Source organism: Halichoeres trimaculatus, unplaced genomic scaffold, assembly GCF_033239565.1.
Source record: "Halichoeres trimaculatus isolate MK-OKI-2021-1 unplaced genomic scaffold, fHalTri1.1 fHalTri1_scaffold_14, whole genome shotgun sequence".
Taxonomy (NCBI): domain Eukaryota; kingdom Metazoa; phylum Chordata; class Actinopteri; order Labriformes; family Labridae; genus Halichoeres; species Halichoeres trimaculatus.
This window is the reverse complement of record NW_027437192.1, coordinates 22,189,743-22,210,483: the sequence shown is the minus strand read 5'-3', so window position 1 is coordinate 22,210,483 and position 20,741 is coordinate 22,189,743. Positions and strand designations below refer to the sequence as shown.

At 43.0% G+C, this 20,741-nt stretch overlaps 1 protein-coding gene across 2 annotated transcripts; it reads right to left on the bottom strand.

Annotated features, from left to right (window-relative positions):
• Positions 1-2: 2 nt before the first annotated feature.
• Positions 3-20,618, bottom strand: tax1bp1a (Tax1 (human T-cell leukemia virus type I) binding protein 1a). Of its 2 annotated transcripts, XM_074686884.1 has the most exons (18): positions 20,461-20,600; positions 19,278-19,345; positions 18,810-19,024; positions 15,547-15,649; positions 14,344-14,534; positions 13,876-14,031; positions 10,720-10,868; positions 10,175-10,265; positions 9,899-10,084; positions 9,534-9,785; positions 9,251-9,442; positions 9,092-9,164; positions 8,460-8,944; positions 6,019-6,105; positions 4,835-5,021; positions 4,537-4,745; positions 3,772-3,854; positions 3-1,476 (listed from the first exon to the last, which is right to left on the bottom strand). In XM_074686884.1, exons 3-18 carry the CDS (start codon positions 18,996-18,998, stop codon positions 1,266-1,268), a joined length of 2,844 nt encoding a protein of 947 aa, XP_074542985.1. In that variant the 5' UTR covers positions 18,999-19,024; positions 19,278-19,345; positions 20,461-20,600; the 3' UTR covers positions 3-1,265. The 2 variants fall into 2 exon arrangements, with proteins under 2 accessions (XP_074542985.1, XP_074542984.1); XM_074686883.1 differs by lacking the exon at positions 19,278-19,345 and having other exon boundaries at positions 20,461-20,618.
• Positions 20,619-20,741: the final 123 nt, after the last annotated feature.

The following is a 20,741-nucleotide window of genomic DNA, read 5'->3' as shown; positions in this document are numbered from 1 at the left end:
ACAAGCTGACTTTATTCATAAAGATCTTTGCAGTGCACACTTTCTTCACCTTCCTCTCATGAAAAGGGCTGCACGGGACACATGACGTACAAACACGATTGCCTTGTGGTTACTGGGCATGTGCAATTTTTAAAGCCTGAATACAACACTGTCAGGAGTCACTCTGTAATGACAGGAAGTAGAAAGCTGCGTAATGGATCCCTGTGGACACCACTGACACTCACCCATGACATGAACCTGCACACAATGACGTCTTCACAACCAAGTTTTTACAATTTTTAAACTTTGTGTCCTGCAGTATTTTTTTTTTTTGCCTGAAACTTGTAGAGATCCTCTCCAAAACAGCATCCAGCTGGCTGATCCAAGTGAAATATAGTTTTACTGTCATTCTTTCATCAATAAAACATGAGGGAAGTAACAATGGGAAGGAGGCAGGGTCACACCAAGTCGCTCATCACCTTATACTTATTTTCATATGTACAGTACATTCAGAATAAAGCCTTTTTTAGTGCAGTTACATGAAAACATAGTGCTGTTTTTTTCCTCAATCTTCTGATTTCTTTGCAAAACACTTTCATACGTACAGCAGTTTCTAAGTTGGGAGAAAATCGGAGATTTCTCCCATTCAAGTCAAAAAATCTCCACCACTTTCTTTGATCAAACATACACTCATCCTTATCTTTAAGACATCACTTGTTCAGATCACACTCTGCATTTACACTTTAAAAAACCTGCCGGCCTGTTTCTGGTCTCTTCTCTCTTTTCAACTTTTGAATTCCTGGGACAATAAAAAATTTGGCTGCTTTATCTCAGGAGAATTTAACTTCTTGTAAAGATTTTTTTCTGAGCACAGACTTAACCATGAACTACTTTTAAAACCTGCTTTACGTTTCTGCTATTACTCACCTTCACTTTTCATTTTGCTGTGTTGATTGCAGAGTAAAAGCATGCACTATCAGTGTTGCGTTGCCCCATTGAGGCAGAGAAATGGGCATAAAAATAATACAAAAGTAAAGGACCATGACACTTTACCAGAGTGTTAATGATCCTTTGACCTACTGTGATTTAAAGTGACAGCTAATCCTGGTGGAAACAACAAACTCTTCTCTTCAGAGCTTCACTACATTCTTCCTAACCTGTGTCAAGATTGCAAAAAAAGTGCTAATGATCGTATTTTGACGAGACAACTTAACCAAACCCCAGTCATAATGAACTACGACACACATTTACCCATATCAGAAAGCAACGCCTCTCCTCGTCATCCTTCATTCAATCTGCTCAAAGTTGAGCACGTTGCCGTCAAAGTGCGTGAGGACGTGTCTCTCAAAGAGCTGCTGCTGACAGTTGAGCGGGAACTGCTCGGAGCAGACGGGGCAGACCTTCCAGTGGCTCTCAACGTGCTGCTCGAAACTGCGCTGCTCAAAGTGGGGCGGGAAGATTACTTCGCACAAAGGGCAGCGCTTGTGGACATCACTCCTGGAGAAACAAAGAGAGGGTAGATGCTTCAGATTTAGTTGACTTTGGGGAATTTTTATTCATGTACAAAAACTCTTGGACCTACAAACATTGTGTAGTAATATCCATAATAATAACACATTTAGAACATTTAGGAAACCTCCTAAAATACAAGTAAATTTAAAAAAAAAAAAAGACTCAGTAATGAGTAGCTTCACTGTTCTTGTTGAACACTCCAGCATGCTTGATGCTTGATGCAAGTATTTCCAGGAGGCTAGTGGGAACGTTGCTATAAGTGGTAATTCCACATTCATACATTTTTGGGGATGATACCGATATTGATTATTAGTCGGCAAGGAGGCCGATAACTGATATTCAAAGCTGATATTCATTTGCAGTCAAGGTGAAAATATTGGCGTAAAGACTTTGAACAATACAAACTCCAACACTTAACTGCATTCAAATGCCTTCAAGCATATGTTTATTAAACAGCTCCCAGTCTTAGCAGGATGTTTTATAAAGTTAAATGAAAACTTAAAAAAGAAATAGCTAAAGTTTTCCAGAATTTCTATGTAACTGCAATAAAACTGGACAGAATTGAGTTTTTGCTACCTCTTACAGGCATGTAATGCACTTGAATTAATTTTCTATTTAGTTTTACATGACTGATTTTAAATGTTTTGACCATCTAGAGCTTCCACAGTGCAGAGAAGCATCAAAAAGCAGCTCCTGAATGTCTGCAGTTTAAAACATTTCTTTTTGTTTTTTAAAGGGCAGAAAAAACACAGTCCTGTGAGTATTGATAAGAGGGGTGATTTCCATGTCCGTGGAAGTTAAAATAAGCTCATAGATAGTGAGATAGTCACGATGCTAATTGTGTTAGCCAGTCAAGGGGATTTTCCATTGACATTAGAATAATTGGCCTTCAGATTAAAAAAAGGCAGATGCCGATATGCCCCAAAATGCCAAATATAGACAGTTTATTGGCCCGGCCAATTAACGGTCTATCCCTACAATTTAGATCAGGAAAATACAAAGAATGGTCCCAAAGAGTGAGCTTATTCCACTGGAAGAAGTCTTTTGTCAGGTGGCCATTGTGACCTGCAGCGTTGTCCTGTTGAAAAACCCAGTTATTACCACACAGACCAGGGCCCTCAGTCATGAAGGAGGCCCCCTGCATTCAACATCTCCACATAGCCAGCTGCCGTTTGATTCCCCTGATCAACGCGAGGCTCCACTGATCCATTAAAGGGCGCCTCTCCACTGTTTAGTGTAGAAAACGCCTCCAATGGGATCTCCTTGTCATGCCAGTAATGCTGGAAGCCATCAGGACCGTCAGGGTTCATTTTTTTCTCAGTAGAGAATAAAACTTTCTTCCACCTTGCAGTCTCTCATGTTTGGTGTTCTCTTGCAAAGTTCAAAGAGAGGAAGCTTTTTTACCTTTGCCATGAGGAGGTCATAGCAGTATGAATACCTGACAGAAGTTGACCTTGAATCCATATTTTTTCACAGATTTTGTCTCGTACAGGATGTGGTCTCGAACTGTAGATCTGCTGATGAACTGACTATTTCAGTTTAACCTTTGTTTTCCATGAATCACTAACTTTTTTTGTTGTCTCAATCCCGATTCTTCTTCTGGCATTTTAAAACTCTACTTAGAACCTTGTTAGGATCTAACAGTGCTGTAAATTTAAATTTGTGCAATTTTTCAACTGGTCTTCAAATTTTTATCAGGAGTGAATGTGTACGAATTGACCATAGGTACAACGGTATCCAAAAACAGATGTGTACACCTCGAAGCGTATTCACAAAAAGAGAGGTGTTAGCAGCTGTGTCTTTACCCAGCTTCATACAAATTTAGAGATACTGCAGTCAAAACATTAAACCAAAAAAAAAAAATTATATCCCAGTTGAGTAAACTTTGACTTAAGCATGAGGTAAGACACCATGACATGTTTCTAGTAATCCTCTAAGTTTACAAGACTTCAGTTCCTAGATGCTTGTGTTACAGAGATGTAGTATATTGAGATTTAGTTTCTGTGGGTGGAGAATTAAGCCTCAAAGCTACTCTTGAAATAAAAACGACTACTTCTACTGCCTGAAGTCAGCTCCAACTCACTCTTTTTCCAGTTTTTTAGCTCTCAATGACCTTGTTTGTATCCAGCACAAGGATTGACTTGCTAGGGAAAAAGATATGATCGTGAGCAATGTTGACATCTGTGCTTGTGCCAATGTCATATGTCTTGAGTGAAAAAAACTGATTTTAGAATCCTTTAATCCTCATTTATCTTTTAAATCCGTGGGTCGTCACAGTACCTGGAGTCAAAACAGAAGCTGCTCCTGGCATCACTGCGTCTGCTGGACTGATGGTCACAGGGTGGCTGAGCCACGTCAGCAGCCTTTGAAACACCAAACACAATCAAAAAAGGTTAGAAAATGATCTCTGATTATATGCGCACAGTACTCTACGCTCATCTAGACAACCAACACAGATTTTTCTTAAAAAAAAGGAAAACAAAGGTCAAAGGGGTTGACTAATGGAACCAATAGAGAGATGAGTGTGTAAGTGTGTGTTACCAGCTAATCTTAGGTCTGTCCCTGGGTGAAATCTCTCATTATAATTCTCTGAGCTCGTTATCCTCGTGTCTCTTGAGCTCTAAGAGAGTGAGGTTAATAAGAGCTTTATGCAAATGAGTTCAGAGCTTCATCTTTAAGGCCAAGCTGCCTATGTGTGCATTGTTCAGAGGAGAAACCCTCCAGTTTGAGAAGGAGAGGAAAAGAGAGAATGCAGTGATGGTGATTAGTGGATGTAAAGACAAGTCAGGGTTTGAAGCAAACACAAGGATTGTGATGTGTTGTTTTAAAATGTGGAGGGGATTCACAAGAAGTCTCAAGAAAAAGCATTCAGACCGCAATGAAGCTGAGGATGATCAAAAATCGTATTTGTTATAAAATTAAGTTTTACTGGCACATAATTGCAGGCGTGTGAAACCCATTTCCAACAGATACTCAAAGTGGTTGCTGTAAATGTTCTTTTATTACTGGCTTCTTATCAGCAGCCGCATTTCAGCACACGCTCACATTTCTCGGTTCATCTGTCGTGGGCTCCAGGCCTTCAGGGGGAGTGGTGCTGCGAGCGGGCTGGATGCAGACCACCTCTTGGTTCCACTCCGGTGCACCTGAGCTCGGGCTCGGAGGTGTGATCGGGGGTGCACAGGGAGGTGCGCAGGACGGGGCCTCGGGTGGAGGACGGGACATGTGCTCTGGAGACGGGGCAGCATCCACTCGATCTAGAAGACAGAGTATAGCTGTTGTTGCCCTGAGGGAGCAGGTGAAGCAAACACTGAGGAACAGTTAAGGAAAGTTTGCGTTTGCTCACCTCTTGTTGTGTCGGTGGAGTAAGGATTGCCATACTGCAGCTCAGCAGGCCTCTGTGGCACCAGAGGTGGAGGAGACGGGTCCTGAGGGTACGGCAGCGGGTAGCGCAGCACCAGTGGCTGCCTCATATCAGCACCCTGAACACACACTTCCTGCTCCCTCTGCCTGCACACATAGCGCTGCAGCTCCTGGAGAAGGAGGGAGACATTTCTCTCCTTTGTTAGCGTGATGTACGTTTGACTTGTCTCTCCATTAAAGTGGAGATCAATACATTTTCAGAGTCATTACATGGAGTTAAGTGGTTTGTATTTGTTTGCTGGGCAGTAAGACTATGGTCATTGTCTCATCACTTTGCTGCTTCCCAGATTAGCTAGAAGTTAGCATTCCTGACACAGGGGCAGCCATCTTTGTGTTCAATAACGCCTCTAAAAAACCCAAAGGGTGACATCACAAAGACGAGGTCCGTGCTTCATACAGTCTATCTCTGCTGTGCACACATGCAAAACAGTTTTTACTTGACGAGACGCCGACTGATGAAAATAAATGGGTAAAAAGAATCCTAGAAATGTTTCTTTGACACAAATTTTCACAGCGGCACTTCAGCATTTCCAACTTAGAGTTAAGTTTCCAACTACACTGTTTCTGCCCTTTGTGATTATATCTGAAGCACGAGCATTAGTACCCTACTCATTACTGTAATGGGTGTCAGACTCTGGCTCCCTCAGCTCCCGCTCTGCAGATGGAGGCGCTCGCCCTCTCCCTCTTTCCTGTGGCTTCTCCCCCCCTGACCTCCTCCCTTAAAGACTTCATTAGTGCGCAGCTATCAGGTTTAACATTTAAACCAGGGTTGGGAAGGTGAAACAGACACGTCGCGTGGCATTTGCACTGTCTAATGGCACTGTATCAGCGGGCGAAAGAAGCAAGTATAGATGTATTAATTAGTGGGGAATGGAGTGTGTGGAGAGGAGAAGGAGTTTCTACACCATGCTGAAGCTCTGATAATTGAAAGTGAGGATTCACATATGGACTCCACTGAAATCCATCAGTTCTATATCCTTCTCACGGACCACGATGCAACAAGTGGTTTTCCATACAGAAAATGATCCATCCTCTTTGTTTCTTTAATTGCCCAGCGTTTAATGTGGTATGCAGAAAGACTCATCATGGTGCTGCTTTTTTTTTTACCTCCTGCAGTTTTTCTTTGTCTCTGAGCGCCTGGGCGAGGTTGCGTTTCAGCTCCATCACTTCACTGGCTCGCTCTGCCATCTGAACCTAAAGACAAAAACACATTAAGGTGAAGTCCATAACATAACATACAATTAATATACCTGTGCTACAAATGACATACATTTTAATAACCAGTCTGGCCTCTTTACTGTCTCAGCCAGACAGAGGTACTATGTGAAATGAAACCTAAACAACAGCTTACAATGTTTTGTTTTATTTTTATTGTAGATTAACCCATCAAATAACACCAAGACAACCAATAAAATGATCCTGAAAACATCTTTTACACGTCAGTTTACAAGTGACCCCCAGGCTTCCGTTCACTGATCTGCAAGCTAGAGATGTCCTGATCCGATACACTGATTGGTATCTATCTGTTTTTGAAGGATTGGAAAGCATCAGATTTTGCTACGTGATCAGGACTGATCCAGTTTTTCATGTTTTTAGCACCGTCACGCTTTACGGCTGCTGTAAATCAAACCCTGTTGCAAACATGTCCGCTGTGTGGGACAACTTCTCTTTGGAAAGCAATGATAGTAAAACAGCATTTGTTGAGTGAGTGTTCCTTGAGGAGGTAACAACAGGGCTCACTTTAATACAACAGATATGATTTGTCATTTACAATAAAATCACCCAACAAAGTACAGGATTAATGAGAGAAAGGTATCAGTATCAGATCGGTATTGAGAAAACATAAGATGAAACAACAGATCAGATTGGATCGTAAGTCAAAAGATCTGTATCAGGACATTCCTACTGCAATTTATTCACTTTCAATGATAAGAAATGAAACAAAACAAAAAAGTAAACATTAACAACCTAAATTATTACTGATTACTTTTCAGTTTAGTTTTCAGCTTAAAATTGTTCAGTCTATTTGCCTCTTCCTTGCTGTGCCTTCAGGTCGTATGTCCTTTGTGTTAACCGAGTAAGTGAGATATCAGTAGACGTACAGGCAAGTGAGGAGCAAAATATTTGTTCAGTTGAGTTTTATTTAACTTGGAGAGCTGTCAAATGTGTGGTGCTTACTGTAAAGCCACAGAAATAGTGTGCGTGGTCAGGGCTGGCTGGGGGTTTGTAGTAAATCTGTTACTTTCTAACAGGGCTGACCCTGTGGGATAGTTTACATGGCTAGTTGCCTTCTTCTCTTTCTCGTTTCATCCCATTACAAAGGGTCCAAATCCCCTCCTCCGCTGGTTTCTCTTTCTGTTTCATGTCTGTCTGTCTGTCTTGCTTTTTGCACTCTTAAATTCTGTTTGCTTCTTCCCTCTTCATTCTCTTTCATCTCCTTTCCTCCTCTCACTCTCCTGCTCTTTCTTTAATTTACGATACAGCATTAGGAGGTTAAGTTCAGGTGAAGGGATTCTGCAACAGTGGATTTCTGTGCACCCCTCCCCGCCTCCCTGTCTCCTCCCCTCCCTTGCTCCTTCCTCTGGGTGGCTGATGTAAACAACCATAAAGCATGGCGCTGTGCGGCTGCCTCTCTTGTCAGTCTCAGGAGCCATTAAGAGCGGCTGTGAGCCCGGGGCGCTCGCCTCAGACAAGAGCCTCTATCACAGACAGGGGAGAGCCTTATTTACAGCGCCGATAAACACTCACTCACTCAGAGAGATTAAATGCTGCTCGGTGCTTTGGCCGACATTTGCACGCGAGACGTAGTGGGCCCAGGTTGACTCAAAAAGCTCGAGCGCTCATGCTGAATCATGCACACACATACCACACATATCACAAGACATGGTGGGAAATGGAGTTCATGGAGTAACCAGGCTGGTTAGTGGTCATCAGAAGTCTATACAGGGGGTGCTGCTGGTTACATCTTTCTATGTTTTGTCAGAGCTTATGAGCAAATCTCTGCAGTGTGAATCAATCAAAAAGTGGCATCGGGAAAAGGAAGATTAGCCTGTGCTTTTTCTTTGTGGAGCTTTTAGATTTTAAATCTTTTAAAATATTGTACACCACTTTTTATGTATTTTTTGCATGACTCTGGAGGTGTTTTCTTTGGATTTCACAGGTCTGATTTAGCGTGATTTAAAGGTGATATTTATTTGGACCCATAGGGCTCAGCCTGTATAAAAATGAAGAATTACACGGTTACGACATCTCAAGCTGAGTGTAAATTCTGTTTTACTTTGTGTTTGAAAGTGAATTCACTGATGCTCCATTTGAAATTAAATGGAGCAGAAAATTAACTTGTAAAAAGAGAAAGGAGGTACTACAGAACAGACTGGTGCATTTAAAACACTCTGACCGAGTGTGTGAGGGGAAAAGCAGGTTAATCTGAAACACACTTCACTGTGTGTGCTGTTATGATCTGTATTTACAGTGTGTTGAGGGTTTAGAAGCTGCTTTGTATGAAGACTAATTCATCCTCCCAGCGACCCTGTGAGTGTTGGTCTTACTCTGAATCTTTCCTCCTCGTCAGCCAGCCGCTGTTTGAGCGTCTCGTTGATTGCACACTGCTCCCTCCACTTCTCCTCCATCATCGCCAGCTCCTCCTCCACCGACCGAGTCTGCTCCTTCTCCGCCTCCAGCAGCACCTGCTCCCCCACAACATCTCTGACGTTTGCAGCGCTCTGTGCCACTCCGACCTCGCTGTTTGGCTCCTCTTTGGTGCTCGTCCTTTCATTCTCCACCTCCACCCAGCTCGTCATCCTCAGGCTCTCCTCTGGCAGGCTGTCTTTGTTCTCCTCTTTCTGTCTCTCCTCTCCTTGGTTTGAATCTCCTGCAGCCTCCGCCTCAGCCCTCTCATTTGGCTTTTCCTCTGTCTGATTTTCCACCTTCTCTGTGCTGTTGTACAAATCGGCGTGTGCAGATTCCCGGTCACTGAGTTCTGGAGTGATTGTCATCTCAGCAGCTTCTTGGAGGACTGCTGCAGCTATACATCCTTTAGGAGAAGACACAGATCAGGACATGGCTGGTTTGTGATGAGAGTTTCACAGATTCAAAAACACACAGTTACATTTTTTACAGAATAAAACACATTGCACATAAACTTCCATGGAAGTTTCCATCAGTCTGTGTGCATGCCCACCTGTTGTCGGCGAGTCTGGACTCGGCGTCAGTGGCTCCAGTGTCGTTTCAGTTGATGCATTTCTCTTTGGCTCCTGCGAAAATACAGAAAACATTCAGATTTATCAAGATGTGAGTGTTTATTTAAACAGATGTTTTAATTCACCCTGAATTCACTCACCCCCTGTGCCTCGGTGGTGTTCAGTTTCGCAACCTGCCTGCGGAGACGCTGACACTCTCTGTACTTCTCCTTATAGTGCTCTGCAGCCATGTGAAGCCGCAGCTTCAGCTCCTCCACCTCTCTCTGCAGCTCTGCCTCAGCCTCTGACACCACCATAATGCTGGGCGCCATTTCTCCATTCGTCCCGACACCCTGAGAGGATGAGAAATCACACAGTTATCCCCTGAAGAAAAGCCTTTTCTGTGAAAGTCAGAGTAATTGAACAAGGATGTTCAACACTGACCACGTCTTTCTGCGCGGTGCTCCTCATGCGGTCCAGCTGGCTCTCCATATGTTTGCACTCGTTTTCAGCATCAACCAGACTTGCACGGAGCTTGTCGACTTCCAAGCGGGCGCGGTACAGCTCAGTCATCGTGTTGTCGCGGGCGCTGGCTGAGTCTCGGAGCTCTGAAGCCAGCAGCGAGGCCTGCTGCCGCGATGCCTGGAGCTGCTCCTCTGCCTGACGGAGCTGCTCACGAACACGGACCAGCTCTGCCTGAAGAAACATGGAGAAAGAGTCACTCATGCAAACAGAGGTTAACAACAGGTTAAAAAAACTGTTAGTTTAGTTTGGCTGATGCTGGGAGTTACATTTCGAACCACTCTTACCTTGTCAGCCTTGTGTGCCATCAGCTCTTTCTCCAGGCTGTCCCGCTGGGCGACACACGCCCTGAGCCTGTCAAGCTCCTCCTGAAACTGGGCGATGGTCACCTCCCGGTTCAGCTCCACAGCCTTCAGCATCTGGAGCTCTGCACTTAGTTTAGTGTTTTCCAGCTCTGTGCTGCGCAAGTGTGCCTGCACAGAGGAAAACTCTCAGGTCAGGAAACAGAATTCCTTAACTTTTCATCCATGCAGACTTCACAGGGTGAAGACTTCTCCTCCCACCTTGTACAGGTCTCTTTCATCCTTCTCATTCTTCAGATGACTCTCCAGGCTGTCTCTCTCTGCCGTGAGCTTCTTCAGACGATCTCGCAGACTATCACATAAAATTACAGAAACAGTTTTTCACTATAAACCAAATCACTTTATCACTTCTTTAAGGTAATTATTTGGAACTTTGTGTTCAACTTCAGGACTTTCGAAAAGTTCAGCATGAGTGAGTGTGTGTGTCCTGACTGTGACCAACTGACTGTTTGCACAATGTTCTGGCTTGAGGGGTTGGACACTTTAATCATAAAACATAATTGAGAAACAGGAGATGGAAATAAAATTTTATTGACGGTATCATAACCTTGTTAGATGTTTTCTTTAAATTGAGTATGGTGACTAAATTAAACTCTTATCAAACTGGCTGTCACTTTCTACTTAGCGTGATTTGTGCATGGGATGTTGTCAAGTGCATAAATGACTGTTCAGGAAGTTCTTGTAACTCTGGCAGGCTGTCTTTGTTCTCCTCTTTCTGTCTCCGCTTTTGTCAGTCTCAAACTCACCAGTCCAGCTCCGTCTCCTTTTGCAGGCCTCTCTGTGTGACTCCCAGCAGGTCCTCCTCCAGCTGACGCACCCGGTCTGTGGCCTCCGTCAGCCTCCTCCTCACCTCCTCCCGCTCCTCTGACAGGCCCTGTGAAGAACGCAGCAGCTCCTGCGAGGCAGAGAGGTACAAGTGGATCAGAGTGACAGACGATACAGCAAGGAGATGATGCAACACTTGTTATTAATAAAAGAAGGTGATGTTTAACTGGTTGTGTTGGATATAAAGCACATTTTCTTTATCTGAATGTGAAAATGAACATTTTGTATGAAACTTCCTCTGATCTGAACTTTGTGCCTCTCATTTTTACACACACAGCTCTGGAAAGATCTGCTCAGAAGAATCTTACTCTCTCCTTATTTCTGCTTTTATTACAGAGTTTTTTCAGGGCCTACTTTATTTTTAACCCTTTATTCATCAAGGACTTCTTGCTATCCATGTTCTCTCTCAAACATAATTCAATAAAGTTAATTAGATAATTGGGGGAAAAAGTTATTCTGATAAAATACTATATTTATATATTTGTGTATAAAATATTATAAATCACCTTCCTTTTTGAATTCATTCAATGGATCTTTTTTTCTTGTTTCCTGTCTTTACAGCCTGCATACAGAGCAGGTGTAACTTGTGAATTTGTCCTCAGGGAATCACTTGAGTCTTATCTCACCATCGCTCACGAAAAGGCAGTTGTAAATCATTTGTCTTGAGAGCTCTTTGATGGACACAAAACACACATTCAGAGAAAAATTAACTGAACTGTTCAAACTGATCAAACAGTAGCAGTTTGCGGTGAATACGTGTGGTTATTACTTAAGGAGCATGAGAGACCAAAGTCTGGCAAGTGTCTGACAGATCATATGAGGTCTGTTTGCTCCATGCGGTGGGGCGACTGAGGAAATGCCTTGTTTGAACTTGCTGCTAATCAGCAGTGAAGGACATTAAATCATCCATAGCTAATATTGCTTGTGACAGAACAACATACCTCAGCACACACCCTCCTTTCTATTTCTGCACGCTCACTCTCATGGCTGCAGAGAGACACGGCAAACACATTCAAGGACGTATGGAGACACACGGATAGCACAGAGTGCACATGCATGCAGCGATGCATTCTCCGGCCCGTCTCCCTCTGGGCTCAGCTCTGTGCAGATTACTGTATGAATTTTACGGCTGGCGTTTGGGAAGCACTTTAGCAGTGCATAAAGACCTTATAAAAAGTGTAGTCGTAAAATTAGCAGCCACAAAATATGTACTTATGTTTTCATGTTAAACTGGGGATATTTTCATCAGCATGGCCGGAGCTAACACACCTACTGTAAAAGCTCTTCTTAAGACACACACACACACACACACACACCTACTCACACAAGTCGTATATCTACACACAGACATGCCTGTTGAATGAAAAGCAGCACGGTAATAACAGTGTGTGTGCGTGTGTGTGTGTATTACCACGTAATTTATGGCGACTTTGTCCTTCGTAAAAGGAGCAGCGGACTAACTGAAAGCAGCCTTCTTTTTCACTCTGAGGCCATGCCACAGAGGAGCACTAGGGGGCGATAAGAGACTGGATTCAAGTTCAAAGATCTCTTGGCAAGTTCCCCCTCTTCTGCTGCTTCCTCCCCCTCTGCTTTCATTGAGTTTCCTTGAGTTGACTTCTTTGAGGAGCGTGTGCCAAGTTACTGCTTATCATATGAGTAAGTCATAAAATACTAAAATATAAAATCTGACTGGCCTCGCTGAGTGAATGAGTGCTTGGGGGAGGGGTTGGAGTCATATTTAGAGGAAGATGAAGAAGTTTCCTCTATTTTGATGTTTTTTTTTTTTTTTTAATCTGATTCCTCTTCCCTCATGTTGATCACTTTGCTTTGTCTAAAATATTAAAATATCTTGATGCCAGGAGCTAATGGTGACACAAAAATCGAGCAAGGATGGACGGACGGAGGGACAGACAGACAGACGGGGAGAAAATAGACAGTGAGAAAGCAGTGGCCGCTGAATCGCGTGACTGAGTGGTGTTTGTCCCTGAGGCTGGGCAGGGCTCCTTTTTTTCAGGGAGGCGGTTTTGTGGACTACCCTCCTCTCATTCCACACACAGACTAAAAGGGTTTGCAAGCGGGTGGCATAATGAGTGTGTTTGTGAGTGTGTGAGTGTGTGTGTGTGTGTGCGCTTGTGCATGTGTGAATGCATATTAGAGAGGCCCTGTGGTGTGGAACCTGAATGTGAGTGTGAGAGTGAAGGAGGGGGGGCAGTTAGTTTGTATATGTGTATGAGCCTGTGCGAGTGTGTTTGTGTGTTTGACGTCATGTTTGTTCACTCTGTGGTTGCGATGGCATCGTCCCTGACGCCAGATGCCCAAGAAAACTGCGTCCCAATTCCGTTCTGGCCCACTGAGTCAGGTCGTTAAACGAAGGAGAGAAAGACTGGCGCGCACACACATACACACGCACACACACACGCACACACACACACACACACACACACACACACACACACACACACACACAGCAGTGGCTCCTTGTGTGACTCTCCATGGTCAGAGATTATTCATAAATTGGGGTCTTTGAAGTTCTCAGACCTGTGATCAGTGGCGAGGAACCGGCTCCACACGTGTAAATAGGGACTGTCTGTTTTTGCACACACTCAGGCCCCAAACACACAATGCATACAAACACTCAAACATGCAAACACACTCAAACTCCACTTGTCAGGGCCTTTTTTAATTTGCAGCACAGATTTTCTGCTGCTAACATAATCTGTGTCTTTCCACTTTTACACAAATTAATAACAGTTGTGTGTTTTGTCCAAGTATTTTTAGATCTGTTGTGGTTAATCAGATGAAGATGACCACCATAGTAGAGGAGGGCTGCTGCTTCTGCTGCAATGCTTTTTTGTTCACTAAAACTGAAAACTAACCGTCTAAAAAGAGAAATCTCATGTAGCGTATCTGCAGCTTGTTGTGACTCAGACTTGGCAGGGCACCATAAATTTGTCCCTGTTTGAAACAGGATTAAAAGACAGAGCTGGGTCGTAACCAGCTGTGTTTTTTCTATCCACTGATGTATGCTGTGTGCAGATTCCTCATTGCTACCTCCTCAGTGCGTCTCCTTCTCTGACCTGGTTGTGCGTCCGCAGCAGGCAGCACGTCTCCCTCTCCTGCTCCCTCTCCCTGGCCAGTCGTTTCTGCTCCTCCTGCAGCTGCTGTTTCTCATCCTGGAGGACTCGCATGGCCTTCAGCAGCTCCCTGCGCTCCTGCTGAGCCTCCTCCACATGCTGTTAGGAAGGAGGTAGAGTGAAAGGAGAGAAGGTGAGAATGGTTCAAGAAACATTAAAGATTTTAGTGTTTAAACCACTTAGTTTGTCATTTCTCTGTCCTCACTGCAGCCAGTCAGAGGCTGGTTGGTTGAGTTTGCTTTGACTGGGTTTAAAATTCATTGTCTGTTGAACAGATTACTGTCTGGAAAGACAAAACTTTTAGCTTTATCATGTAAAACTATTAGTTTTCCTCCCACTCAGTGATGTCAGAAACCACAGTTTAACAGACCCACAGGGTGGAAAATGGAAAAGAGACGTGGTTTTCCCCACCTCTAGCAGCCCTGTCTTGGTGGTGACGACCAGTATGTCTGAGTTGCTGTCGTCCTCAGTAACAGTCAGGAGCTCCTCGGTAGGTGTGGCACACCTGAACTGGAACGGGGTGCTGGCTCCTCTGATGTCACCGGAGTGTGTGACGTAACAGAACTGGTAGAACTCTCCGTCAGATTTCGGGACGTAATAACCTGGAGAGGGTTAAGAGTAGGGATGGGTACTTTTCACATCTGAAACGGATCTGAAAACTATTGCCAGGTACCGATGCTCGGTACCTGGCAATAGGTACCGGTACTCAACGGTACCCATTTTCGGTACTTTTTTGTGTCTATGTGGTAAAAAATATCAATTTGTTTGATGATAAAATTTTCAATTTAACATATTTCTTCTGCAATATATAACCTTGCAATGCTGCGTTCATGCTCAGCATGAAAAATCACCTACTCTTCCACTCCCCCACAGTCACAAGGATGCATTTAGGTACCCAAACATGGTACCTTTTGTTTTTACATGAATCAGTACCCGGTACTTTCAACAGAATTCGGTCGGTACCTATAAAAGTACCTGACTGGGTACCCATCCCTAGTTAAGAGTTGAGGTGTTCATATTCTTAACATAAGCTGTATTTAAAGCAAGTAGCGTCATAAAATGTGGTAGTTTTTAATTTGGTTGAAATATCTTTTAAACATCAACAACTGATCTGATTTAAAAAAAGTAGGGAAGGACAGAAAAAAAACCTTTTTGTTAATGTGTTTCCAAAAGAATAATACATTTCCAAAGATGGGGCATTATTTAAGTCTGCTAAAGTTTCAAAAAGTGAAAAGCTGCCCAGTGAGGTCACACACATCATTCACACAAGGCCTGGTTTTCTCGGCCCATGGAGTAAGTACAGAACATCCGGCGGCAGATCGGTTTTACTGACTACTGACACACCACAGCATGCTCTCATATTTTCACTGTGTAATATCTGACCATTCCTGGCCCAGTAAAACCAGTTTGCAGGCCTTGAACCTGAGTGCGTGTGTGTTTGTGTGTGTGTGGTTTGAGAGGTGCTCAGGTCCCAGGCCGTTTGTGGTTGTGTTCCCTTATTAAATAAAAGTGCTGGTTTTTATATGTGCCGTAAAATGGAGGAGTAACTTTGGAATACTGTGGGCCTGCGCAGCGGTTTACGTAGTGAGTGTGTCTGTGGGAGAGTGTGTGTACCTTGAAACACCACAGTCCTGTGCACATTGCTTCCTGGTTCGTAGTTTTCAGGCATAGGAGACCAGAGGAAAGTGTAGTAATCTCTGGCTGTGCTCCAACCCACCTAAAGATGTGAAGGAAAATGTTGATCCGCAACAGAAAATAGTGCCTGACCGGACAGTGAAAGCAGGACACTGTCTATCAACAAATACATCAGAGCATAAAACGTGTAACATTTCTTAAACAGAGCACCGCCAGATGACTTTGTAAATGTTTGATTTTCAGAAATACACAGGATAAAAAAAGCAGCAGGAGCAAATAAACATTCAAGGCAAGAAAGGAAACATTTAAAAACACGCCACCTCTTTGCTCTAAAACACCCCTTCCTTCTCTCTGTTCCTGCCTCTTTTGGGCTCACACTAAAGAGGGGCAGCGAAGGTGTGAGAATGGGGTGGGACGGATGGGGTGTATGTGGCTTTGCGTGTGTGTGTGTGCACACATGCACAGACTCGTGAGATGGAGCCCAATGCAGAGCAGAAATGAGAAGAGGGAATGAAAAAAAAAAAAAACAGAACGGTAGAAAAAGCGAGGAAGGAAAAGGTGAAAATTTTACACAAAATGGCAAGGGAGATGTAACTCTATGGATTTCATGTGTTGTTAGGTGACAGCTGATGAAAGAGAGTTGTGAACATCATAACTCAAGTCCTGTGTTGTAAATCTGTCGTAGGAACAACCACACACTCTCCCTGCTTAGGCCGTTCATGCACACACACACTCACACACACACACATACACCTTGTTTCAACTCACATGTGTGATACATGTTTGTGGCATTACATAATTGTGCTTCAGCTGTGGAAAACTCAACCACCTGTGCTACTCTTGGACTTTCTTGAACTAAACAAGGAGGAAGAGTGATGAAGAAGAGAAAGTTCCTCTTTTGTAGAGCTGCTGATTAGTTATCACATGTTATTACGCTTGACTTTGCTGTACAGGAAATTATAGGATACATAAACACGCTGGGAGGAGTAACTTGCTTTTGTTAATTGTAAGGGAGCCATAACCTTTAAAGATTAAATTACAACATGCAAGTAAATGTTTAGCATGTTTACATAGAAACCATTTTTGAAGTTAATATTCCATAAATGACATCCAGCCTATCAATTAAACTGATTAAAGGCCAAAAAAAGGAGGAAAAAAGAACAAGATTGTCTCCATAGACGACAAAGCATTGTGAGGCTCCAACAAGCAACAATAAATCAACTCAACTACTCAAACAATTGTCAAAACTTCAGGTTTGATAATGTCGTTGCATGACATCTAATAGCAGTGTTTGCCTCATCAGCCCATTACACTGAGTATAATGCTATTCCAAACAAATAGTAATTGTCAGAGTGAAAACCCAGGCCAAGAACATTCTTTCCACATCCAGCAGCATCTCAGTGTGAAGCGAGGCTGCCGTGGACTCCTGCCAGGTTTGCTTGTGTGCTCACGTGTGTTTGCTTAAGAAGGAACAGACATAAATAATTTTGCTAATTGCAGAGTGAAGGTGACTGACATTTGGTTAGGTATGGTGTGGCATTCCAACACGGGAGTGATGTTATAAAATAATCACAGGCAAAGCAGCTATCAATCATTCAGCCAAGGTGTGAGGGAACAGCGCGATGACACGTTAATTATACACTTACACAACGGGTTTCTCCCTGCCGACCCAACAAACATGCCACAACTGAAAACCTCCACGGGGCTTTTCAGGGAGTTGTGTATGTGTGTGCTTGCGTGTGTCAAAAATCCAACTCAAACAAACTATATCATGCATTAACCTGACTAATAAAGACAAGCAAATATGTTTAATTCATAAGTGATGAACTGAGGAAATTACTCATGATGGTGGACAGCAAAACAAATCGTGCATGGCTTGATTAAAGTGTAAACTGTTGATGTTTACTGTGTATACACTGCATGTGAGCATTACATTACTATGCAGGACCTGGTTTGTGATGCAAGGACCCTAATCATTGTGCCATGAGCAAATTTGGCCACTAGGGGGTGTCTGTGCACAGCTCAAACGAGCAGCTCCTGTCTGTGCAGTCTGAGTCATCCTGATTGCAAGCCTGGCTCTCTCTGAAACAGGTAACGCCTTTTGATGTGAGAGGTAAAAGGGGGGGAATGCTCTCTCCCTGAGTCATTCTGCGCACAAAGGTTTTTGCCTCTGGGAGACAAAACGACTCATCAATGATGATTATCGGTGCTCAGTGAGGACGTCAAATCTAATCAATCATTTTTTAACACTCCACCCTTCTGTTGATTTTTACATTAGAGTCCCAGACACCTAGTTAAACACAGGCGCAAACAAAAGATCTATTAGCTTTGCATGCTGGTATAATTTGGAGACCTATTATGATCCAATGGACAATAATTACTGGTAAGAGCAGACATTAAGACGCTGGCAAGAAGAGGCAAACATCATGAGTTAAATGATCAACTGTAAATAACACACAGACGAGTATATTTCCAAGATTTTAACAGATAAATATATCAAACAAGCAGACTTGTGCTTCAAAAGCATTAAAGACGCGCAGTCTGACATGAAGCACCCACCATCAAACACGTCTCATTAGTGGGATTAACAATTAAATTTTCCAATTGACTTTTTTTCCACATAAACCCAGCGTCTTTATTCCTGTTTAATTGAGCTGGTGGATTTGAAGTGAGTTCTTTAACAACAATAAAATGTTTGTCTTTTTAACTTTACAAGACATTAAGTTTCCTAGTAGACATTTCCTGTTAATTATGTGTGAGATTTGATGGCCTTGATAAAAGAGCAGAGCTGAGCTCGGTTAGCAGGAAGCAGAGAAAAGACTGATGGAAAGTCAGAGGAGGACGAGTGGGGGGAGAAGCGGTCCTAATAAGAATCAGAGTGGTTCATTAAGAGCACCAAATGTTTGCCCCCCAGCAAGACCAACTGCAACCAGCCCACCGTGTTCACTCTTCCTCTTTCTGCATGCAGGGCAACCACACCAAAGCTTGTGGTGACGTTTCAGGCATGTAGGGAAGAGCTGAACCATTAGTGTGCAGGAATGATGTATGTGTTAATGTGCCAAGTGAAAACCTTTGGCCAATTTATAAAAGCATAACACGTAATCCATGTCACAAACACGAATGAAATGAGCTGGTAATTGCTCAAATCTTTAAACAAATCTTTGATTCAGAAAAGTAAAGGCCAGTGCCTTCATTGATCATGTTTTGTAATGTCTTTGAAGCTGCTGCTGTGCGTGATGTACCTTGAAGATGCCCACCCAGTCTTTTGGGTGAGGAGTGATGTAAGGCGTCAGGGTGTAGCGACACTCCAGGGGTGCCTGGGGCAGGAAACTCTTCCCCACATTTTGGAAGATGACGTGGGCAAAGTTGGATGTCTCCATGACACTGACGCTGCTGCCCGGCGAAGAGTCCACCACCTGGAACGATGACATTGTATCCTGTTGGTCACTTCATTGGTCTGTAAGAGAAAAGAGGATAAGACAAATAAAAACTTTGCAGAGTACGTTTCAATAAAGTGTTTTAGAAAGTATCTACAGGGTGATCTGCTGTTCCCATTCTCACTCAAATTTGTGTGTAATGGTTATAACACTCTCTGGAGCAACATAGTAATTCTGAACTGAATAAACAAAACCATCTTGGCTTAAAATAGTCACAGCTGCGATATTTCTTCTTTATGGCTATATTTCTTGCAGTGTTTCTGTAAGACTTACTCGACAAAGAAAGCTTTTGTCCGGGGTTTGTGAATCAACAAGTGCTCTGTCTTCAACTGGCAGCAAGCCTGGGGAAATATGTTAGAGATGGCCTTTGAGCTTCTTGAGTGTGTGATTTTGAATTGTAGACTGCAGTGTTTCTACAATGTGTGTGTTTGAGAGTGAGTGTATAGTTGCTCAAATGAAATCTTTAAGACTTAACACTGGATGTACACTTGGACTGAATCCTGTTGTATATCATATCATAACTTTCATGTTTCTTGACTTATTTCTGTTTAGTGTCAAAAGTATTAGTAGAAACAAAAATAATCAAAACTAAAAGTCATCCATTGTTCGCATCCATGTTATGGTTATGCAGCTTCTGTGAGTATTCATCTTACAAAAATTTTTTTTTAGATGACTCAACTGGTTTAACAGTGACTAAATGAGGTTGGCTCACACCTGAGGCATATTTCTACCAATCATGCAAATGAACAGAGGACACAAAAAAGACACACGTCCACAGTTAAAATTTGGAAACTATCAAAAAGAAACATGTTAAAGGGAAATGATAATTTATCTGCAAAATATCCTGTGCACCACAGTCAAATTAGTTGTTTTCAACTTTAGACCCACGTCTAATGGGGAAAATAACCAACCACAGTTTAGCCTTGTGGAGTGGCACCAGTGGTGACCAATCTGTTTTCAAGAGTCGCTTGGCCACCCATCGGGACACGCCCCTGTGTGGTGTGTCAAATGTTGAGTGCATGTTTTATCGATTTGACATCTTCACTGTCTGCTGTGGCAGCTATGCCCGATTATTGTATTCACACGAATTTATCCTTAATGTGAAGCAAATGGGGCTTACCAGCATGTAAATGTGACTCATTATAAAACAGCTATAGCTCTTAATCAAAGTTATAATCATATCACAGCTCTGTACGTGCGCTGAAAGACACAGCGACCAACCCTTGGCAATTGTTTCACGACAAAGATGAAGATTACAGATGCTATATCTTTTAAACTGTCTCAGTGAGCCACGGGATAATCTTATTTACGGCTGCGCAGCTAACATTAGCTTGTGTACAGGCCATGTCGTGTCAAGTCATGTGCTAGCTAAACGTTATCCTTGTCGATAAGCTAACCTGCTGACTCAAGACACGAATACCACAGACGTTCATTTAGCTGTAAATAGAAAGAGTACCCGGTTCATGTGAATTCCACTTGGAAATAGGACGGGATCTCTGCCTGTCAGGCCGATGTTTTGCCTCTGTCCCCGTTGTTGTCACAGCTCTGACGATGCTGCGTTTCTTCCTGAAAGAGCAGATGATGCTGTACTTCCGGGATGCGGAGCAGTGACAAGGATGCTGTGGTCTTTTCCCCCCACTTTTCCTCTTTCCCTTTTCCCAGGGCACAGAAATAAAAAAGGATGGGACATATATATTAAAGGTTAAAAATGAAATAAAAAGATAAGCATAGAGAAAA